At 51.7% G+C, this 18,202-nt stretch overlaps 1 protein-coding gene across 2 annotated transcripts in view; it reads left to right on the top strand.

Annotated features, from left to right (window-relative positions):
- MRC2 (mannose receptor C type 2) overlaps positions 1–15,180 on the top strand; it is a 75,098-nt gene extending 59,918 nt beyond the window's left edge. Inside the window, exons 15-30 of one of the 2 annotated variants that reach the window (XM_049861612.1) lie at positions 218–356; positions 471–506; positions 785–945; positions 1,052–1,119; positions 1,789–1,889; positions 2,204–2,346; positions 9,342–9,456; positions 9,574–9,737; positions 9,909–10,017; positions 10,558–10,796; positions 10,941–11,109; positions 11,203–11,352; positions 12,402–12,521; positions 12,712–12,891; positions 13,589–13,615; positions 13,760–15,180. In XM_049861612.1, coding sequence (XP_049717569.1) covers positions 218–356; positions 471–506; positions 785–945; positions 1,052–1,119; positions 1,789–1,889; positions 2,204–2,346; positions 9,342–9,456; positions 9,574–9,737; positions 9,909–10,017; positions 10,558–10,796; positions 10,941–11,109; positions 11,203–11,352; positions 12,402–12,521; positions 12,712–12,891; positions 13,589–13,615; positions 13,760–13,983 — 2,145 coding nt within the window. In that variant the 3' untranslated portion in view covers positions 13,984–15,180. The remainder of the gene's footprint in view (positions 1–217; positions 357–470; positions 507–784; positions 946–1,051; positions 1,120–1,788; positions 1,890–2,203; positions 2,347–9,341; positions 9,457–9,573; positions 9,738–9,908; positions 10,018–10,557; positions 10,797–10,940; positions 11,110–11,202; positions 11,353–12,401; positions 12,522–12,711; positions 12,892–13,588; positions 13,616–13,759) is intronic. The other variant, XM_049861613.1, reaches the window with a different exon arrangement.
- The last annotated feature ends 3,022 nt before the right edge of the window (positions 15,181–18,202 follow it).

The following is an 18,202-nucleotide window of genomic DNA, read 5'->3' on the forward strand; positions in this document are numbered from 1 at the left end:
GAAGGCGGGGCCGGGGGGGGGCCTGGGGGCGGGCTTGATTGGGGCGGAGCCTCTGACCCCAACTACCAGGTTAAGAAAAGCAGATTGGGGGTGGAAGGTGAACGGACGCCTAGGCCGGTTTGGGGCGTCCCAATTTAGGCCAGGCCTCTAGTTCGGCGGTTCTGGGAACTCGAATGTGCCTCAGACTCCCCTCCATCCCTCTTGCACACGCCCCCAGTTCTCATACCACAATTTCGACCGGAGCCGGCACGACGACGACGACATCCGGAGCTGTGCGGTGCTCGACCTGGCCTCCCTGCAGTGGATGGCCATGCAGTGCGAGACGCAGCTGGACTGGATCTGCAAGATCCCCAGAGGTGGGGAGGGGGCGGGCGCTGGGCGGAGGGTAGTGGCAGGCTTCAGAGGGGCCGGCATCCAGGGGAGGGTCTCCTTTTCCCTGCAGCGTCTCTGCGCCCCCTTTGTCCCCGCAGGCACAGACGTGCGGGAGCCGGACCTGAGCCCTCAAGGTGAGGCCCCTACCCGACCCCGACCCCCCCACACACGCACCGCAGCCAGGACAGAAGGGACCTCACTTCCCGAGACGAAGGGGGCTAGGGGTTTGAGCCTAGATAAGGGGATTGAGTTGGCTCTGAACCGGGCACCCTCAGCCCTGTCTGCTTCCACCTTGAGGTAGGGGCAGGCCCTGGGCCCAGAGCCTGGTGGGGTTGCTGCCCGGGTCTGTGGGTACGCAGGCCCCACTCCCACCGCCCTGGCTGCCCATCTCGCTCTTGGCGCTGCTCCTCAGGCCGGCGGGAATGGCTGCGCTTCCAGGAGGCCGAGTACAAGTTCTTCGAGCACCACTCCACGTGGGCCCAGGCGCAGCGCATCTGCACGTGGTTCCAGGCCGAGCTGGCCTCAGTGCACAGCCAGGCGGAGCTGGACTTCCTGGGACACAACCTGCAGAAGGTGGGGCGCCAGTGAGGCAGGGGCTGCAGGCAGGGGTATGACTGCCGGGCGGAGGAGGCCTGGGGGAAGCCCTGCCAATCCTCACCTGCCCTGCCTGCTTCCCCAGTTTTCCCGGGGCCAGGAACAGCACTGGTGGATCGGCCTGCACACCTTGGAAAACAATGGGCGCTTCAGGTAGGAGCCCTAGGGGGCAGCAGCTGTGAGAAGAGGCACATGAATGGATGATCAGCTCCCACCCTGGGCCAGGCCAGGGTGGTGGCCCAGCACAGAGAGACAGTAGACCTGGATTTGAGTCCAGCTCTGTTCCTTCCTGGGTTGTGTGACTTTTAGCAAGTGACTTAACCTTTCTAGGCCTGTTTTCTCATCTACAAATAGGAATAATAATGCCTGCCTGGTAGTAAAGATAGTATGTGAAGTCCTTAGCACAGCATCTGGCATATCTTGGGCACTAAATAATGGCAGCCTGTATCATGCCTGGGGTCACTGATCATGAATCAGGCCCGTTCAGGCCATAGGCAAAAACGTGATGGTCCAGAGAGGTCTCTGTCGTCAGGGCCTAGACGCAGGAGGAGCACATTGGGCTCTGAGCACATCCTGGCCCTTGGAGCCCTGCTCTGGTAGTCTCCAGCTTCTTTTCCAGTTAGAGAAATGAGTGCTCAGGGAGGGCTGGGTCCTTGGGCCCCCAGCTGCGCTAAGCTCAGCAGCCCCCTCCTCAGCCTGCGGCCATGGAGCCCCTGGACTCGGGCTCTTCTCTGCCCCCTTCCCTGTGGCCTTCATTGCTGCAAACGGGGAGGCTGAGCCCCTGGCCAGTGCTGGAGCCATCCCTGCTCGGTGCCATTGCAGGTGGACAGATGGTTCCATCATCAACTTCATCTCCTGGGCACCTGGCAAACCCCGGCCCATCGGCAAGGACAAGAAATGCGTGTACATGACGGCCAACCGAGGTGAGGGCAAGGCGGAAAGGGCAGTCAGCTAAGAGTGGGTCCATGTTGCAGGCAGTAAGCCAAACCTGGCAGGGACTGTCAGTCTCTTCCATTCTCTTTGTTCCGCCAACTCAAGGGATCTTCTCAGGGATAGACTCAGAGAGGAGGGCCTGTCCCTATGGCCCCACAGCTACAGAGGACTTGAGTTCAGAGCCAGACATAGGAGGCCAGAGCTCCAGCCCAGCTTCCTCCCAGGGCATGGGGCCAGGGTGCTGCCAGCCATGCCCTGTCCTGCCTGGCCCTGGGGTGACTGCCCTCCCCTCCCATCTCTGCAGAGGACTGGGGGGACCAGAGGTGCCTGACAGCCTTGCCCTACATCTGCAAGCGCAGCAACACCACCAGAGAGACACAGCCCCCAGATCTGCTACCCACCACCCTAGGGGGCTGCCCCTCTGGCTGGAACCAGTTCCTCAACAAGGTAGGAGGTGGGGAAGGGGCACCCAAGTGAGTCAGGGGAGAAGGGAGGAACATGACAGGGCCAAGCCTTAGGAGTCCTGGCCCTTCGACAATGTCTTGGTTATGGCCTGTCTCACTTAGCCTAATGCGGGGGCTAGATGCCTCTGAAAATAACTTGGTGTAGCAGGTGAGTTTTCTAGATCTAGACCAAACATTTGATCATGAACTCCTATTAGTTAAAAAAAAAGGTTGAGCATGTAGATTCAAAGTATGTGTGTGTGCATGACATTTACATATATTCTATACTAATAGAAGCACTGCAGTGTATAATTAGGAGCCCTGGTGGCACAGTGGTTAACAGATCGGCTGCTAACCAAAAGGTAGGCAGTTTGAATCCACCAGCTAGAGGCCCTCAACAGCAATAACGGTAGAAGTTTAAAAATAGATATTTAGAAAATTCTCTTCCCACGTGTTTTGAGTGTACAGATAGAAAAGTTTGGGGCAATAAAATTAATCAAAATGGACATATTTCTAAGCGTGTTTTCAGAATGTTCTCTGCATGGTGTGAGTTCCTTTATATAAGCAGTTACTTTCCCACCCACAGACTGACTTCTTATCAGACGTCTTAGAGCATCATTGTTTTTACCTGAGGCTGACAAAAGGAGCTCTGGTAGCATAAGTGCTTGGCTGCTAACAGAAAGGTTGGCTGTTTGAACCCATCCAGAGGCTCTGTGGAAGAAAGACCTGGCAATCTGTTTCCGTAAAGATTACAGCCTAGAAAGCCCTATGGGTCAGTTCTACTCTGTCACATGAGGTTGCTGTGAATCTAAGTCAACTCTACAGCACCCAACAACAGTGGCTGACAAAGAGCTTGCTGCAGGAAGAGAAGGGTCATCTCACCATTTCCTTGTTGTTTGTGCTGCCATCATTAGTGTCAGCTTCAATCCATGGCTTCTTGGCAGGACATTTAAAGGCCACTTATCCCTACTATGAGTCAGAATCGACTCAACGGCAACGCGTTTGGTTTGGTTTTTTGGTCTCCCTGTTGTGGAGCTGTAGTAATGCAGTAGCTAAAACACTCAGCTGCTAACCAAGAGGTCGGTGGTTTGAACCCACCAGCCACTCCATGGAAGAATGAAGTGGCAGTCTAGTAAAGAATACAGCCTTGGAAACCCTACTCGGCAGTTCTATTCTGTCCTATAGGGTCCATATGAGTTGGAATCAGCAAAGCGTTTACCACCATTGTAAGCACTACTGTAGCTCACACTAGGTGATATCCTTAATCCTTCTAGTACACTGCAGTCAGCCAGCCTCCTAGTACCGTGGAGCTCTTATCCTCTTTAGGATATTCAAGAGAATAGTATACCTCTTCTACCTAAAAAAAAAAAAAGGAAGAAAGAAAAGTAAGGCATGTATATTATTATTAAAACTTTGGAAAAAACAGAAAGGAAGAAAATAAAACTCACCCACAATCTCCAGGGAGCACCGCTATCAATATTTTTTACCTCTCTCCCCGGCTTTTTTACCTTATTGAGCTCATGCTAAAGAATGCAATTCTGTATCCAGCTTTTCTTTCTCAGTGTTACATTTTGAACATTTTTCTTATCATTATGCTTTTTTCCAAAATCTTTTTCTCATGATTTCTTTTGCCTAATTATTAAACAGAATATATTTTATATACATAATTGATCGCTTTCTTAATGCCTCAATTATTATGTTGTTGTTGTTAGATGCCGTTGAGCTGGTTCCGACTCATAGCGACCCTATGCACAACAGAACGAAACACTGCCCAGTCCTGCACCACCCTTACAATCGTTGTTATGCTTGAACTCATTGTTGTAGCCACTGTGTCAATCTACCTCGTTGAGGGTCTTCCGCTTTTCCGTTGACCCTGTACTCTGCCAAGCATGATGTCCTTCTCCAGGGACTGATCCCTCCTGACAACATGTCCAATGTATGTAAGACGCAGTCTCACCATCCTTGCTTCTAAGGAGCATTCTGGCCTCACTTCTTCCAAGACAGATTTGTTCATTCTTTTGGCAGTCCATGGTTTATTCAATATCCTTCGCCAGCACCACAATTCAAAAGCGTCAACTCTTCTTCGGTCTTCCTTATTCATTGTCCAGCTTTCACATGCATATGATGTGATTGAAAATACCATGGCTTGGGTCAGGCGCACCTTAGTCTTCAGGGTGACATCTTTGCTCTTCAACACTTTGAAGAGGTCCTTTGCAGCACATTTGCCCAATGCAATGCACCTTTTGATTTCCTGACTGCTGCCTCCATGGCTGTTGATTGTGGATCCCAGTAAAATGAAATCCTTGACAACTTCAATCTTTTCTCCGTTTATCATGATGTTGCTCATTGGTCCAGTTGTGAGGATTTTTGTTTTCTTTATGTTGAGGTGTAATCCATACTGAAGGCTGTGGTCTTTGATCTTCATTAGTAAGTGCTTCAGGTCCTCTTCACTTTCAGCAAGCAAGGTTGTGTCATCTGCATAACACAGGTTGTGAATGAGTCTTCCTCCAATCCTGATGCCCTGTTCTTCTTCGTATACTCCAGCTTCTCGCATTATTTGTTCAGCATACAGATTGAATAGGTATGGTGAAAGAATACAACCCTGACGCACACCTTTCCTGACTTTAAACCAATCAGTATCCCCTTGTTCTGTCTGAACAGCTGCCTCTTGATCTATGTAAAGGTTCCTCATGAGCACAATTAAGTGTTCTGGAATTCCCATTCTTCACAGTGTTATCCATAGTTTGTTATGATCCACACAGTCGAATGCCTTTGCATAGTCAATAAAACACAGGTAAACATCCTTCTGGTATTCTCTGCTTTCAGCCAGGATCCATCTGACATTAGCAGTGATATCCCTGGTTCCACGTCCTCTTCTGAATCCAGCCTGAATTTCTGGAAGTTCCCTGTTGATATACTGCTGCAGCCGTTTTTGAATGATCTTCAGGAAAATTTTGCTTGTGTGTGATATTAATGATATTGTTTTATAATTTCCACATTCGGTTGGATCACCTTTCTTGGGAATAGGCATAAATATGGATCTCTTGCAGTCAGTTTGTCGTACTGTGGGGGCTTGTGTGTTGCTGTGATGCTGGAAGCTATGCCACCGGTATTCAGATACCAGCAGGGTCACCCATGGAGGACAGGTTTCAGCTGAGCTTCCAGACTAAGACAGACTAGGAAGAAGGACCCGGCAGTCTACTTCTGAAAAGCATTAGCCAGTGAAAACCTTATGAATAGCAGCAGAACATTGTCTGATATAGTGCTGGAAGATGAGCCCCCCAGGTTGGAAGGCACTCAAAAGATGACTGGGGAAGAGTTGCTTCCTCAAAGTAGAGTCGACCTTAATGACGTGGATGGAGTAAAGCTTTCAGGACTTTCATTTGCCGATGTGGCACGACTCAAAATGAGAAGAAACAGCTGCAAACATCCATTAATAATCGGAGCTTGAAATGTACAAAGTATGAATCTAGGAAGATTAGAAATCGTCAAAAATGAAATGGAACGCATAAACATCGATATCCTAGGCAGTAGTGAGCTGAAATGGACTGGTATTGGCCATTTTGAATCGGACAATCATATAGTCTACTATGTTGGGAATGACAACTCGAAGAGGAATGGTGTTGCATTCATCGTCAAAAAGAACGTTTCAAGATCTACCCTGAAGCACAACGCTGTCAGTGATAGGATAATATCCATACGCCTACAAGGAAGATCAGTTAATACGACTATTATTTAAATTTACGTACCAACCACTAGGGCCAAAGATGAAGAAATAGAAGATTTTTATCAGCTGCTGTGGTCTAAGATTGATCAAACATGCAGTCAAGATGCATTGATAATTACTGGTGACTGGAATGCGAAAGTTGGAAACAAGGAAGAAGGATCAGTAGTTGGAAAATATGGCCTTGGTGACAGAAGGAATGCTGGAGATCGAATCATAGAATTTTGCAAGACCAACGACTTCTTCATTGCAAATACCTTCTTTCACCAACATAAACGGTGACTATACACATGGACCTCGCCAGATGGAACACACAGAAATCAAATTGACTACGTCTGTGGAAACAGACGATGGAAAAGCTCAATATCATCAGTCAGAACAAGGCCAGGGGCCAACTGTGGAACAGACCATCAATTGCTCATATGCAAGTTCAAGGTGAAACTGAAGAAAATCAGAGCAAGTCCACGAGAGCCAAAACAAGACCTTCAGTATATCCCACCTGAATTTAGAGACCATCTGAAGAACAGATTTGACGCGTTGAAAACTAGTGACCGAAGACCAGACGAGTTGTGGAATAACATCAACGACATCATCCATGAAGAAAGCAAAAGGTCACTGAAAAGACAGGAAAGAAAGAAAAGACCAAGATGGATGTCAGAGGAGACTCTGAAACTTGCTCTTGAGCATTGAGGAGCTAAAGCAAAAGGAAGAACTGATGAAGTAAAAGAACTGAACAGAAGATTTCAAAGGGCCTCTCGAGAAGACAAAGTAAAGTATTATAATGACATGTGCAAAGAGCTGGAGATGGAAAACCGAAAGGGAAGAACACGCTCGGTGATTCTCAAGCTGAAAGAACTGAACAAAAAATTCAAGCCTTGAGTTGCAATAGTGAAGGATTCCATGGGGAAAATATTAAATGATGCAGGAAGCATCAAAAGAAGGTGGAAGGAATACACAGAGTCATTATACCAAAAAGAGTTAGTCGATATTCAACCATTTCAAGAGGTAGCATATGATCAGGAACTGATGGTACTGAAGGAAGAAGTCCGAGCTGCTCTGAAGGCATTGGTGAAAAACAAGGCTCCAGGAATTGATGGAACATCAATTGAGATGTTTCAACAAACAGATGCAGTGCTGGAGGTGCTCACTCGTCTATGCCAAGAAATATACAGCTTCAATTATTATAATGATGCTAATTATTCTCCTGCCCTGACTAATGCTTTTTATAATTTTGTTGTTGTTGAGAATATATGAAGCAGAACAAATACCAGTTCAACAATTTTTGCATGTACAATTTAGTGACATTGATTACATTCTTCAAGCGGTGCAGCCACTGTCATCGGCCTTTTCCGAACTGTTCCTCCCCCATTAACATAAACTCGCTGCCCCCAAAGTTTCCTGTCTAATCTTTTGAGTTCCTGTTGTCAGTTTGATCCTGTGTAGATAGTTCTTAAAAGAGCACAATGCTCAAGGCAGACATTCTTTACCAGTTAAGCTAAATTACTATTTAAGGGGGATATTTTTGGTTTAAGGTTTAAAGCTTCTAACGCTTTTGACTGAAGTATGCAAGGCTATTTGCCCCTTCACTTACTGGCCCCAGACACCTTGCTTGACACTGTGTACTCCTTTGCATCCCCATAGCATTTGGATATAGGTGGATGGTTCACTGGTAGAATTCTCACCTTCCATGGAGGAGACCCAGGTTCGATTCCTGGTCCTTGCATCTCATGTGTAGCTACCACCCATCTATCTGTGGAAACTTGTGTGTTGCTGTGATGCTGAACAGGTTTCAGGGGGGCTTCCAGACTAAGACAGACTAGGAAGAAAGGCTTGGCGATCTACATTCAAAAATCAGCCAGTAACAACCCTTAGGATCACAACAGGGATGGCTCAGGACTGGGCAGCATTTCATTCTGTTGTGCATGGGGTCACCCAGAGTTAGGGGCCAACTGGATGGCAGCTAACAACGACAACAAGGCATTTATGGGTCTGCCTCTCCACTAGCTTTAAGCTCCTGGAGGGCAGGGCCACTGGCACCTGACATACCACCTAATACACTTGCACATGGTAGGGACCCCCTGAACATTTGCTGGGCTCAGCTGAATACTCTCTCCTTTGAGCTGTTACTTCTTGCTGGTGCTGGTGTGATCTCGCTCCTCTTAATTTTATGATTAATGTTACTACTTATTTAAATGGAGCCTCAGGGTGCCTTTGAACTACTTCTGTGAAATCAAATGCATGAACTTTGTGACGAGCCTCCCCAAATTTCTTGCATTTATTTCTGGATTTACCATTTTCAACCCACAAGCACTTCTGCATCCGTAAAGCTGGGTCAGCATCTAGTCATTAGTAGTCAGACCTCTCACTTGTTAAGCACCTGATCTTTATTATGCACTGATTATCTTTAAAATTACCCCAGGAGACAGTTTTATTCCCATTTTACAGAAGAGAAAGCTGAGGCCAGAAAGGTTAAGTCAGAGCTGGAATATGACCCTTCCTCCACAATACCTTTGAGACTCCAAAACTTACTTATACTCTTTCTACCCCATCACACTGGTCTTAGCAGGAAATTACTGGAAACCATTCATTTTCTAAGAGTCTTCTCTTGGCAAAAGATTTCCCACACAGGGTTCCTTTAACGTTATGGAAGTATTGAATGTGGGAAAAGAGAGACATGAAATTATAAGAGTTAGAAGCCACTGCCCAACAAAGATCCTTCAAAAATAAAGCAAAAGGTTAAGTGCTTAACTACTAGCCAGAATGTTGGCTATTCAAACTCACCCAGAGGTGCTTAGGAAGGCAGACCTGGCTGTCTGCGTCTGAAAGGCCACAGCCTTGAAAACTTTATGGAGCAGTTCTGCTCTGCACACATGGGGTCACCATGGTCAGAATTGACTCGGGGGCAATTAACAACAGAGATTATCACATAAGTTCAAAGGGTGTGATAACAGATTTCAGATAACACTGAGAAAGGTGTTTAGCAGAAAGTGAGATCTTGTTTTCACCTGCCCAGCGGTTGGCCCATGCGCTTTTGGCCTCGGTAGTAGAGCTTTCGGTGGCCCAAAGAAAGCCTCCCATTTAAAAATTCACCAGCGCGTGGGCAAATGTGTATGCATCTGCTTTGCCAGGCTGAGAGAGTGCTGGAGCCTTGCCCAAGGTGACCCAGATGTCCTGGTTCCTAGATATTTCTCGCCAGGGCCTATTCACAGTGGGTGTCTGGGTTTGTGGGACAGGGAGGTGGAGCTGGACATCATGCCTCCCCCTCCGCCCTGCAGTGTTTCCGAATCCAGGGCGACGACCCCCAGGACCGAGTGAAGTGGTCAGAGGCACAATTCTCCTGTGAACAGCAAGAGGCCCAACTGGTCACCATTGCAAACCCCTTAGAGCAAGGTAGGGCCAGCCCATGGGAAGGTCCCAGTACCCTCTGACATAGCCCCTTGAAATGGCTAGAGATGAGCAAGTAGAGGGTTACCCTGTTACTCATGACTCTCTTCTTGGGGACTGTAGCCTTCATCACAACCAGCCTGCCCAATGTGACCTTTGACCTTTGGATTGGCCTCCATGCCTCGCAGAGGGACTTCCAGTGGGTGGAGCAGGAGCCTCTGCTGTATGCCAACTGGGCACCCGGGGAGCCCTCTGGCCCTAGCCCAGCCCCCAGTGGGAACAAACCGGTGAGGATGCCCCCTCCCCACTCCTTCCTCACCCCTGCCCTGGCCTGTTGGTCTTCATCCCCTAAGCCTCCCGTTTCCAGCCTCTTTGCTCACAGTGAAGCCTTTTGGAAGCAATGGCACAAGGGTGGGGGAACGCTGTACCAGCTCCCCTGAGCAGCTCCTTCCCCCCAGACCAGCTGTGTGGTGGTCCTGCACAGCCTCTCAGCTCCGTTCACTGGCCGCTGGGATGACCGGAGCTGCACGGAGGAGACACATGGCTTCATCTGCCAGAAGGGCACGGGTATGTGTCAGCAGTGAAGTGGGAATCCCCAGCTGAGCCAGGCCCTGGGCAAGGTACTATGGGCCATGCCAGAAAGAGACCTCAGGGGGCCCAGAGGTCACCCTCAGAGCCCAGTGTCTACTGGGGAAGCAGATGAGCAAAAAGTCAAGGGGCCAATGAAAGGGAAAAGTAGTGAGGACTGAGGAGTCTCAGGAGGAAGGTTTGGGGGTCTGGAGGGCTGATGGGAGCGCTAAACATGGACCTGCGCACAGTGCTGGCAGGCGCCTATAGGGAACCTGAGGTTCTGTGCAGTGGGCACCTAGAGTCCGTCTAGGGTGTCCCTCTGCCCTGGGCTCCTTGGGTGGGGTAGCTCAAGCCTCCAGCTGTGCTCATCCACTTATTAGCAAACACATACTATTAGTAGTAAGAGTGGCTAACACTTATGGAGCGTTAATCTGGGCCAAGACCAGTGTCCTGGAGACCTGGCCTCTGCCCACCTCACGCCTGGGAATGGGGTGTGAGCCTCAGAGCCGGGCCTGAGCCCTGCCCCCTTCCCTGTAGACCCCTCCCTGAGCCCATCCCCAGCAGCGTTGCCCCCTGCCCCGGGCACCGACCTCTCCTACCTCAACGGCACCTTCCGGCTGCTGCAGAAGCCGCTACGCTGGCACGACGCCCTCCTGCTGTGCGAGAGCCGCAATGCCAGCCTGGCCCGCGTGCCAGACCCCTACACTCAGGCCTTCCTCACGCAGGCCGCCCGCGGGCTGCGCACTCCGCTCTGGATCGGGCTGGCCAGCGAGGAGGTGGGCGGCCATCACGCGGCTCCGGGTTCCCTGCTCCCGCCCTCCCGTTCCCCGATTTCTCCCTGCCCCTCCTAAGCCCCCCTAACTTGCTCCCCCCCACCCCGCACTGTCCCCTTCCTCCCACACTGATGGCCCCGCCCCCAGGGCTCTCGGCAGTACTCCTGGGTCTCTGAGGAGCCACTGGGCTACGTGAGCTGGCAGGACGGGGAGCCCCAGCAACCCGGGGGCTGCGCCTACGTGGATATGGATGGCTCCTGGCGCACCACCAGCTGTGAAACCAAGTTGCAGGGAGCTGTGTGTGGAGTTAACGGTGGTAAGTGCCCCAGCGCTGGGGCCAAGTGGTGGGCAAGGTGCAGTCAGATGCTGGGAGGAGTAGAGGCCATTCCACCATCCTGCATCCCCACAGGGCCCCGTCCTCCCCGAAAAATAAGCTACCATGGCAGCTGTCCCCAGGGCCTGGCTGACTCAGCGTGGATTCCCTTCCGGGAGCACTGTTACTCCTTCCATCTGGAGCTGCTGCTGGGCCACAAGGAGGCGCTGCAGCGCTGCCAGAGAGGTAAGTGGGGCAGGGCTTGGACGGGGTACCCCCCCACACACACACTCAGGCTAGAGCCTGCGCGTGGTAATTACAGGGGGTGTGGGCATTTCAGGGGGTGACGACACTCACAGACCCCATGAAGGTAGTGCCCATACTACTCTCTGCTGGTAGGCAGCACCGACAGTGGTCCCCCTTGCTTTCTAACACAGAGACCATATGTGACATTATCAGGGCAGTGGTGGGTCAGTGGTAGAAGTCTCACCTTCCGTGCAGGAGACCCAGGTTTGATTCTGGCCAATGTACCTCATGCATGGTCACCACCTGCCTGTGGAGGCCTAACTGAGGGGGTGAGGAGGACAGGTAGGGCGCCCGCCAGCAGTAGAGCATGAGTGCCCTGGGCACCGCTTGAGGCGGGGAGCCAGTTAGCAGTTTCTATTGGCCGTCGTCATTTCCATCACCAGCTGTAATAGACCATTCAGCACTTTAAGAGTAACTGCCCTCCGTGCTCTTCTTAGTTAGGCCCTTGCCTGTCTATCAGTGGAGGTGTGTGTGTTGCTATGATGCTGAATGGGTTTCAGCAGAATTTCCAGGCTAAGATGGACTAGGAAGAAAGGTCTGACAATCCACTTCCAAAAATCAGCCACTGAAAACCCTATGGATCATAACTGTCTCATCCGCATCTGGCCACGGGGATGGTGCAGGACCAGGCAGTGTATCATTCTGTTGTGCATGGGGTCACCATGAGTCGGGGGCTGACTGGGTGGCAGCCAACAACAACAAAGCATTTATGGGTCTGCCTCTCCCACCACCTTTAAGCTCCTGGGGGACAGGGCACTGGCACCTGACATACCACCTAGTATACTTGCACATGAGTGTTTCCTGGACCTTTTGGCAGCTAACAACAACATAGGTGACATTACACATATATACCCCCCTACACACAAATGCACAGGCTTCACACCCCTCCTCTCCTCAGGCTTCCAGAGAGCAGGGCGGAGGCCTCTCTGGGGGGCTCTGCTACCCCAGGGAGGGCTGTCTGCCCTGATGAGGGCCTCCCTTGTGTCCAGCGGGTGGGGCGGTCCTGTCCATTCTGGATGAGGTGGAGAACGTGTTCGTCTGGGAGCATCTGCAGAGCTCTGAGGGCCAGAGTCGGGGCGCCTGGCTAGGCATGAACTTCAACCCCAAAGGTAGGTACCCTGTGGGTGGGGGGCGGGGAAGACCTTGGCCTGTCGGGGAGATGCCCTCACTCCTCCCCAGGGCTGGGCTCAGTGAGGGGTGAGGGGTGGGTCGTTCTGGAGCAGGCCTGCTCTCACCCCCCTGCTTCTGCTCCCTCTAGTCTCTTTGCCCTGCACCCCCTCAGTGCCTTCTTTCCCATAGGAGGCACCCTGGTCTGGCAGGACAACACAGCTGTGAACTACTCCAACTGGGGTCCCCCCGGCCTGGGCCCCAGCATGCTGAGCCACAACAGCTGCTACTGGATCCAGAGCAGCAGCGGGCTGTGGCGGCCCGGCGCCTGCACCAACATCACCATGGGCGTTGTCTGCAAGCTTCCTCGTGGTGAGCGCCTGCAGGCGGACACTCATTCTCCGTCCCCGCCTCCCCCTGCCATGTGCGGCCCGTGTGGGGTGGAGTAGGGGCCACTTCTCAGTCTGCAGGGGGCATGGTGGATGGGAGGGCATGAACAGACCAGGCCTGCGGGAAGGACTGGCCCTGGGACTTATCTTCCCAACTAGACAGAAGGCCCAGAGGTCAGCAGACACCTGTCTTTTAATAGTGGTTAAGAGCACAGACAGGGTTTGTGTTGCAACTTTGTGACATTGGGCAACTTATTTAAGCTCTGTGCCTCAGTTTCCTCGTGCATAAAATGGAGATGATAATAGTACCTACCTCATAAATTTATATATAAAAAGGAAAGAAAAAAAACCAAGAACAGTTGCTGTCGAGTCGGCTCTGACTCATGGCAGGCCCCATGTGTGTCAGAGCAGAGCTATGCTCCATGGGGTTTTCAGTGACTGATTTTTCAGAAGTAGATTGCCAGACCTTTCTTCAGAGGTGCCTCTGGGTTGACTCAAACTTCCAACCTTTTGGTTAGCAGCTGAGTGTGTTAACCATTTACACTACCTAGGGACTCTACTCTAGTGAAGGTTAAATGAGTTTAAAAAAAAAAGTGTTGGACACTTAGGAAGCTTTCTGTATGTGTTTGCTTATTATTATCATCATCATTATTGACCAGTCCCTTCTCTCTTCCCCGCAGCTGAGGAGAGCAGCTTCTCCCCATCAGGTAAGCCAAAGGTAGTACTGACACTACCCTGACCCTATCCCCGCTCCTCTTCCCATTGTTCCTGGTGGCAGGTGGGCAGGTGGGGGCTGGGATGGCTGTCACGCCTTGGCGAAACTTCTAGGCCTGAGGTCCATCTTGCCACAGCAGCACTCCCAGAGAACCCAGCGGCCCTGGTGGTGGTGCTGATGGCAGTGCTGCTGCTCCTGGCCCTGCTGACTGCAGCCCTGATCCTCTACCGGCGGCGGAAGAGCATCGAGCGCGGGGCCTTCGAGGGCGCCCGCTACAGCCGCAGCTCCTCCGGCCCCAGCGAGGCCACTGAGAAGAACATCCTGGTGTCTGACATGGAAATGAACGAGCAGCAAGACTAGAGCCATGGGTGTGGGTAGGGCTGGGGGCAGGAGGAGCTGGGGAAGCTGGGGCCCTGGGTCAGCAGGGTCCCCCACCTGCTACAGTCCAGCTGGTTTACGGAGGGGTGCCCTTGGGAGTCACTGTTGGGAGCTAGGGCTGGGCAGGGTCTGGGCTGGTGGGGGTCTCACCCTCCCGTGAGGGCTGGACTGAGTGCAACGTGGCGTTTCCCTTTCTGAGGGGCCTGAGGTCTTGTCACTTGGCCCTGTGCCCCCATGGTAACCAGAGGCAGGATGGGAGAGAGAATGGGAGCCTCTTTGCCTCTTCCTGGGCCCCTTGCCCAGGCTTGCTGCCCATGCCCCAGGACCCCCTTTCTATCTGCAGAGCCTGAGGAGCTTCCCCGTCCCTTCAGGCAGCTCTCTGTCACCTCTCCTTCCCACTTGGCCGCCTCAGTGCTGAACCCCTCACCCTGGCCCTTCTTACCCTCCTTCTCACCTTGCCCATCCTTCTGAGCCAGGGCCCTGGGGCCTGGGGAGCCCTCTTGCCCTTGGTGGGAGCATTACAATTCCTGTGCCTGCTGAGGTGGAATGGGGCATGGTGGGAGAGGCCTGGTGTGGTGCATCGGTGCATCGGTGTGGTGTCTGCTGGGCTGGAGACTGACTGTGGAGAGACACCCTAACCTCCCAGGGGTGACTGGGCTGAGCTGGGGTGTGTCTCCTGCCGGTCGGGGGAGGGCCCCGCCCCCGAAAGAGTCCCCTGTGGGGACCAAAATAAGTTCCCTAGTGCTTCCAGCTCCTGACTCTGGTTTTGGGAGAGGGGGTTGTCAGAGTTCTGGGGGCCACGGAGAAGCGGGAGCCAGGGCAGCTCTGGGTGCCGCCCTCTAGTGGGGCCCGGAGGAACAGCGCCCGAGCGCCTAGGGAGGCCCCTGTGGGGGTGCTGCCCAGGTGCCTCTCCAAGAGGTCAGACTCCCAGCCAGGCCTTGGTGGAGTGTCCGGCCAGTCCTAGTGCCACCGCACTGGACAATGTGAACACAGACTCAAAGACATGGTCCCTTTTTTGTAATTTTCAATTTTTTAAATGTGTCATTATTGTTTAAAAAAAAAAGGTAAAGAAATAAAAAACACCTTTAAGAGGCTTGAAAGAAAAAGGTCTCTGTTGTGTTGTGAGCCTGGTTCCTCCCCGTGGCCCTTTAGAGATAAATGTCACTTCGGAGCTTGTATCACGCGTTCCTTCTGCAGCCCATCTCTGCGCCCCATGGGGACACTCTCACTCCAGCTCACCCTGCTGGGTCTGCTCCCCTTTTCCTCTGTCCCTGGGGAAGTACATGTGGGAGAGAGCACTGGCTTAGCAGTTCACCTTCTAGCCTGTGTCAATGGGGGTAATAGGACCCACCTCCAAGGGCTGTTTGAAGGATATTTGAGGATTAAACAAGGTGCCCTGGTGGTGCAGTGATTGAAGCACTTGGCTGCGAACCAAAAGGTCATCAGTTCCAACCCACCAGCCACCCCGAGGGACAAAAATGTGGCAGTCTGCTTCTATAAAGACTTACAGCCTTAGAAACCCTATGGGGTAGTTCTACTCTGTCCTGTAGAGCCATGAGTCAGAATCAACTCCATGGCAGGGGGTTGATTTTTAAAGATTAAATGAGATCATCTAACTCTTAGAACAGTGCCCTCTATCTAGCTTATGCACTAGCCCACTGCTGTCAGGTCAGTTCCCACTTATGGCAACCCTATGTGTTACGGAGTAGAATTGCTTAGCAGGGTTTTCTTGGCTGTAGTCCTTACGGAAGCAGTTTACCAGGCCTTTCTGTGGAGCCACTGGGTGGGTTTGAACCATCAACCTACCTTTAGGGTAGCAGCCGATCACAAACCACTTGCACCACCACCCAGGGACCTTAGCTCATGCACTAAGGGCCCCATAAACCTCAGCTATTACTGTTACTTCTGGGCTGCAGCTCACCAGGAGCACTTTAGGTGCCCCTGCTAGCCCTGGGTGGTGGGTCAGCATCCCTGTTCTTCCAGGGCTGCCTTCGTGCCCACCTCTGAGCTGTGAGAAAGCTCAGATTTGTCCTTGGGGCAGCTTGGGCTCTGCCCGCCTGGGAAATAGAGTGAAGCCAGCCAGGAGCCAGGGGAATGGATCCCAGGACTTCTCTCCAACCCCATCTTCATTCATTTGCTGGTTCATCCAGCAGAGAATCAGCAGAAACAGAGGGGCGGCTCTGTGTGTATGAGCCTAACGTCAGGTGTCAGGGTACTCAGGGCCATACAAAAACAAAAACCAGACCTGTAGCCATGAAGTCGATTCCAACTCATAGTGACCCTACAGGACAGAGTAGAAGTGCCCCATGGGGTTTCGAAGGCTATAATCTTTACAGAGGTAGACCACCACATCTTTCTCCCTCAGAGCAGCTGTTGGGTTCAAGCCACCGACCTTTTGGTTAGCAGCCAAGCGCTTAACTAACTGTATTACCAGGGCTCCCTGGTAATACAGTTAGTTATAAAAAAAAAAATTTTTTTTTATGGCTCTTAGCAAAGAGCCCTGGTAATACAGTTAGTTATTAAAAAAAAAAAAAATCAGGCCAAGAGGAGGGGTGGTTAGTTTAGACTGGGTGACCGGGGAGGCTCTCACCTGAGGGAGGGGCGGTAGTGACCAGCGTGAACGTCTAAGGGATCGCTAAGTGCAGGGCCTTGAGGTGGGGATCCCGAGTGCCTTAGAGGCCCAGCAAGGGGGTGAGGCTGGCTGGAGCAGTGAGCACCCACAGGGAGCATAGGAGTGGCAGGCAGAAAGTTCGCCAGGGCCTGGCGGTCCAAGGCCTCAAAGACAGTGGTGGAGCATCGGTATTGTTTTAAGGATCATGGGAAGTCCGTGGAGGAAGTCAGCTATCTGAGTGACCTCTGACCAAGGTCATCCTGGCCAGGATGTGAGAAACAGAGGTGGATGGGAAGTGGAGAGTGAAAAAGCAGGAAGACTGGTTAGGAAGGTCTTATAATAATTCAGGCACAAGAAGATAGTGGGCTGGATCAGGACCACAGCGGTGGATTTAGTGTATATGTGTATGTTTTGTTCATGAGTTTTTAGATAAGTTTCTACTTTTTGAAAAGGCAATTGCAGTCAGTAAATTACTTAATCTAGCTCTTCTAGCTAGTCTTTGAAACGCCTACCAAATGACCAGGTGGGGCTATGCAAATGAGGTGCATGGAGCCCTAACAAGGGGATTGGTCAGTTTTGCCATCCTTCTAGGCTTAAAGGGAGACACTGAGAGAGCGTGCTGGAGCTGCAACACGGAAGACAGAGAAGCAGTGGCAGAGAAATGGCAGCAGGAGAACCAGGAGACCTGTAGACTGGCAGGAGACAGTGTGGTGGGCTTCCTGGCCCATGAGTAAGAAAGCTGAGCACCTTTGGGCAGGAGGCTTGCTGGCACAGTGGGGTGCCTCTGGGCACTCATTGGCAGAGCTAAAAGAGTTTTATAACTCTAGCCTGAGCAGGGGAGTCCTGGTGGCACAGTGGTTAAAAGCTTGGGAGCTAACCAAAAGGTTAGCAGTTCAAGTCTACCAGCTGTTCCTTAGAAACCCTGTGGGGCAGTTCTACTCTGCTCTATAGGGTCGCTATGAGTTGGAATCAACTTGATGGCAACGGGTCGGTTTTTAGCCTGAGCAGGTCAGAGGCTAGGCAGAGAGGCCAAGGGCCAGGGAGAGACCTGCCTGCGGGCATGGCTGAGAAGAAGCTGTCCTGATGGAAGAACTGTATCCTGAGTGTTCCTGAACTTGAATTGTAACCTGTTCTTTCCTTAATAAACCCCACAACTGTGAGTATGGTCTGTGAGTTCTGTGTGGCCATTGCAACAAATTATTGAGCCCAGCAGAGAAGTAGAGAATGGAAGGGACGAATGGTGTCAGAATTGGTAAAGATGGCGGAGACAGCAGGTATGTCTGACCCCTGCTTCATAGCAGTCAGCCTTGGGCTGTCGATCTTGATTCTCCATCCCCTCCGTGAAGTTACAGGAGGTCAGATGCCTCTGCCACACCATATTTACAGTAATACATTGACATGGTTCAAAGCCTAAATGATACAAAAAGATGTGCATTGAGATGTCTTGCCCCCATCTGTCCCAACCATCTTGTTCCCTTCTGTCCTGACTACTTTGGTTGGTTTCTTGGGTATCTTTCCACTGTTTCTTTATGAAAATACAAGCAAGCACATCCAGGTATGTCAGAAGTGGGAGCTGCTACCCTTGCTGAG

Source organism: Elephas maximus, chromosome 19 (assembly GCF_024166365.1).
Source record: "Elephas maximus indicus isolate mEleMax1 chromosome 19, mEleMax1 primary haplotype, whole genome shotgun sequence".
NCBI lineage: Eukaryota > Metazoa > Chordata > Mammalia > Proboscidea > Elephantidae > Elephas > Elephas maximus.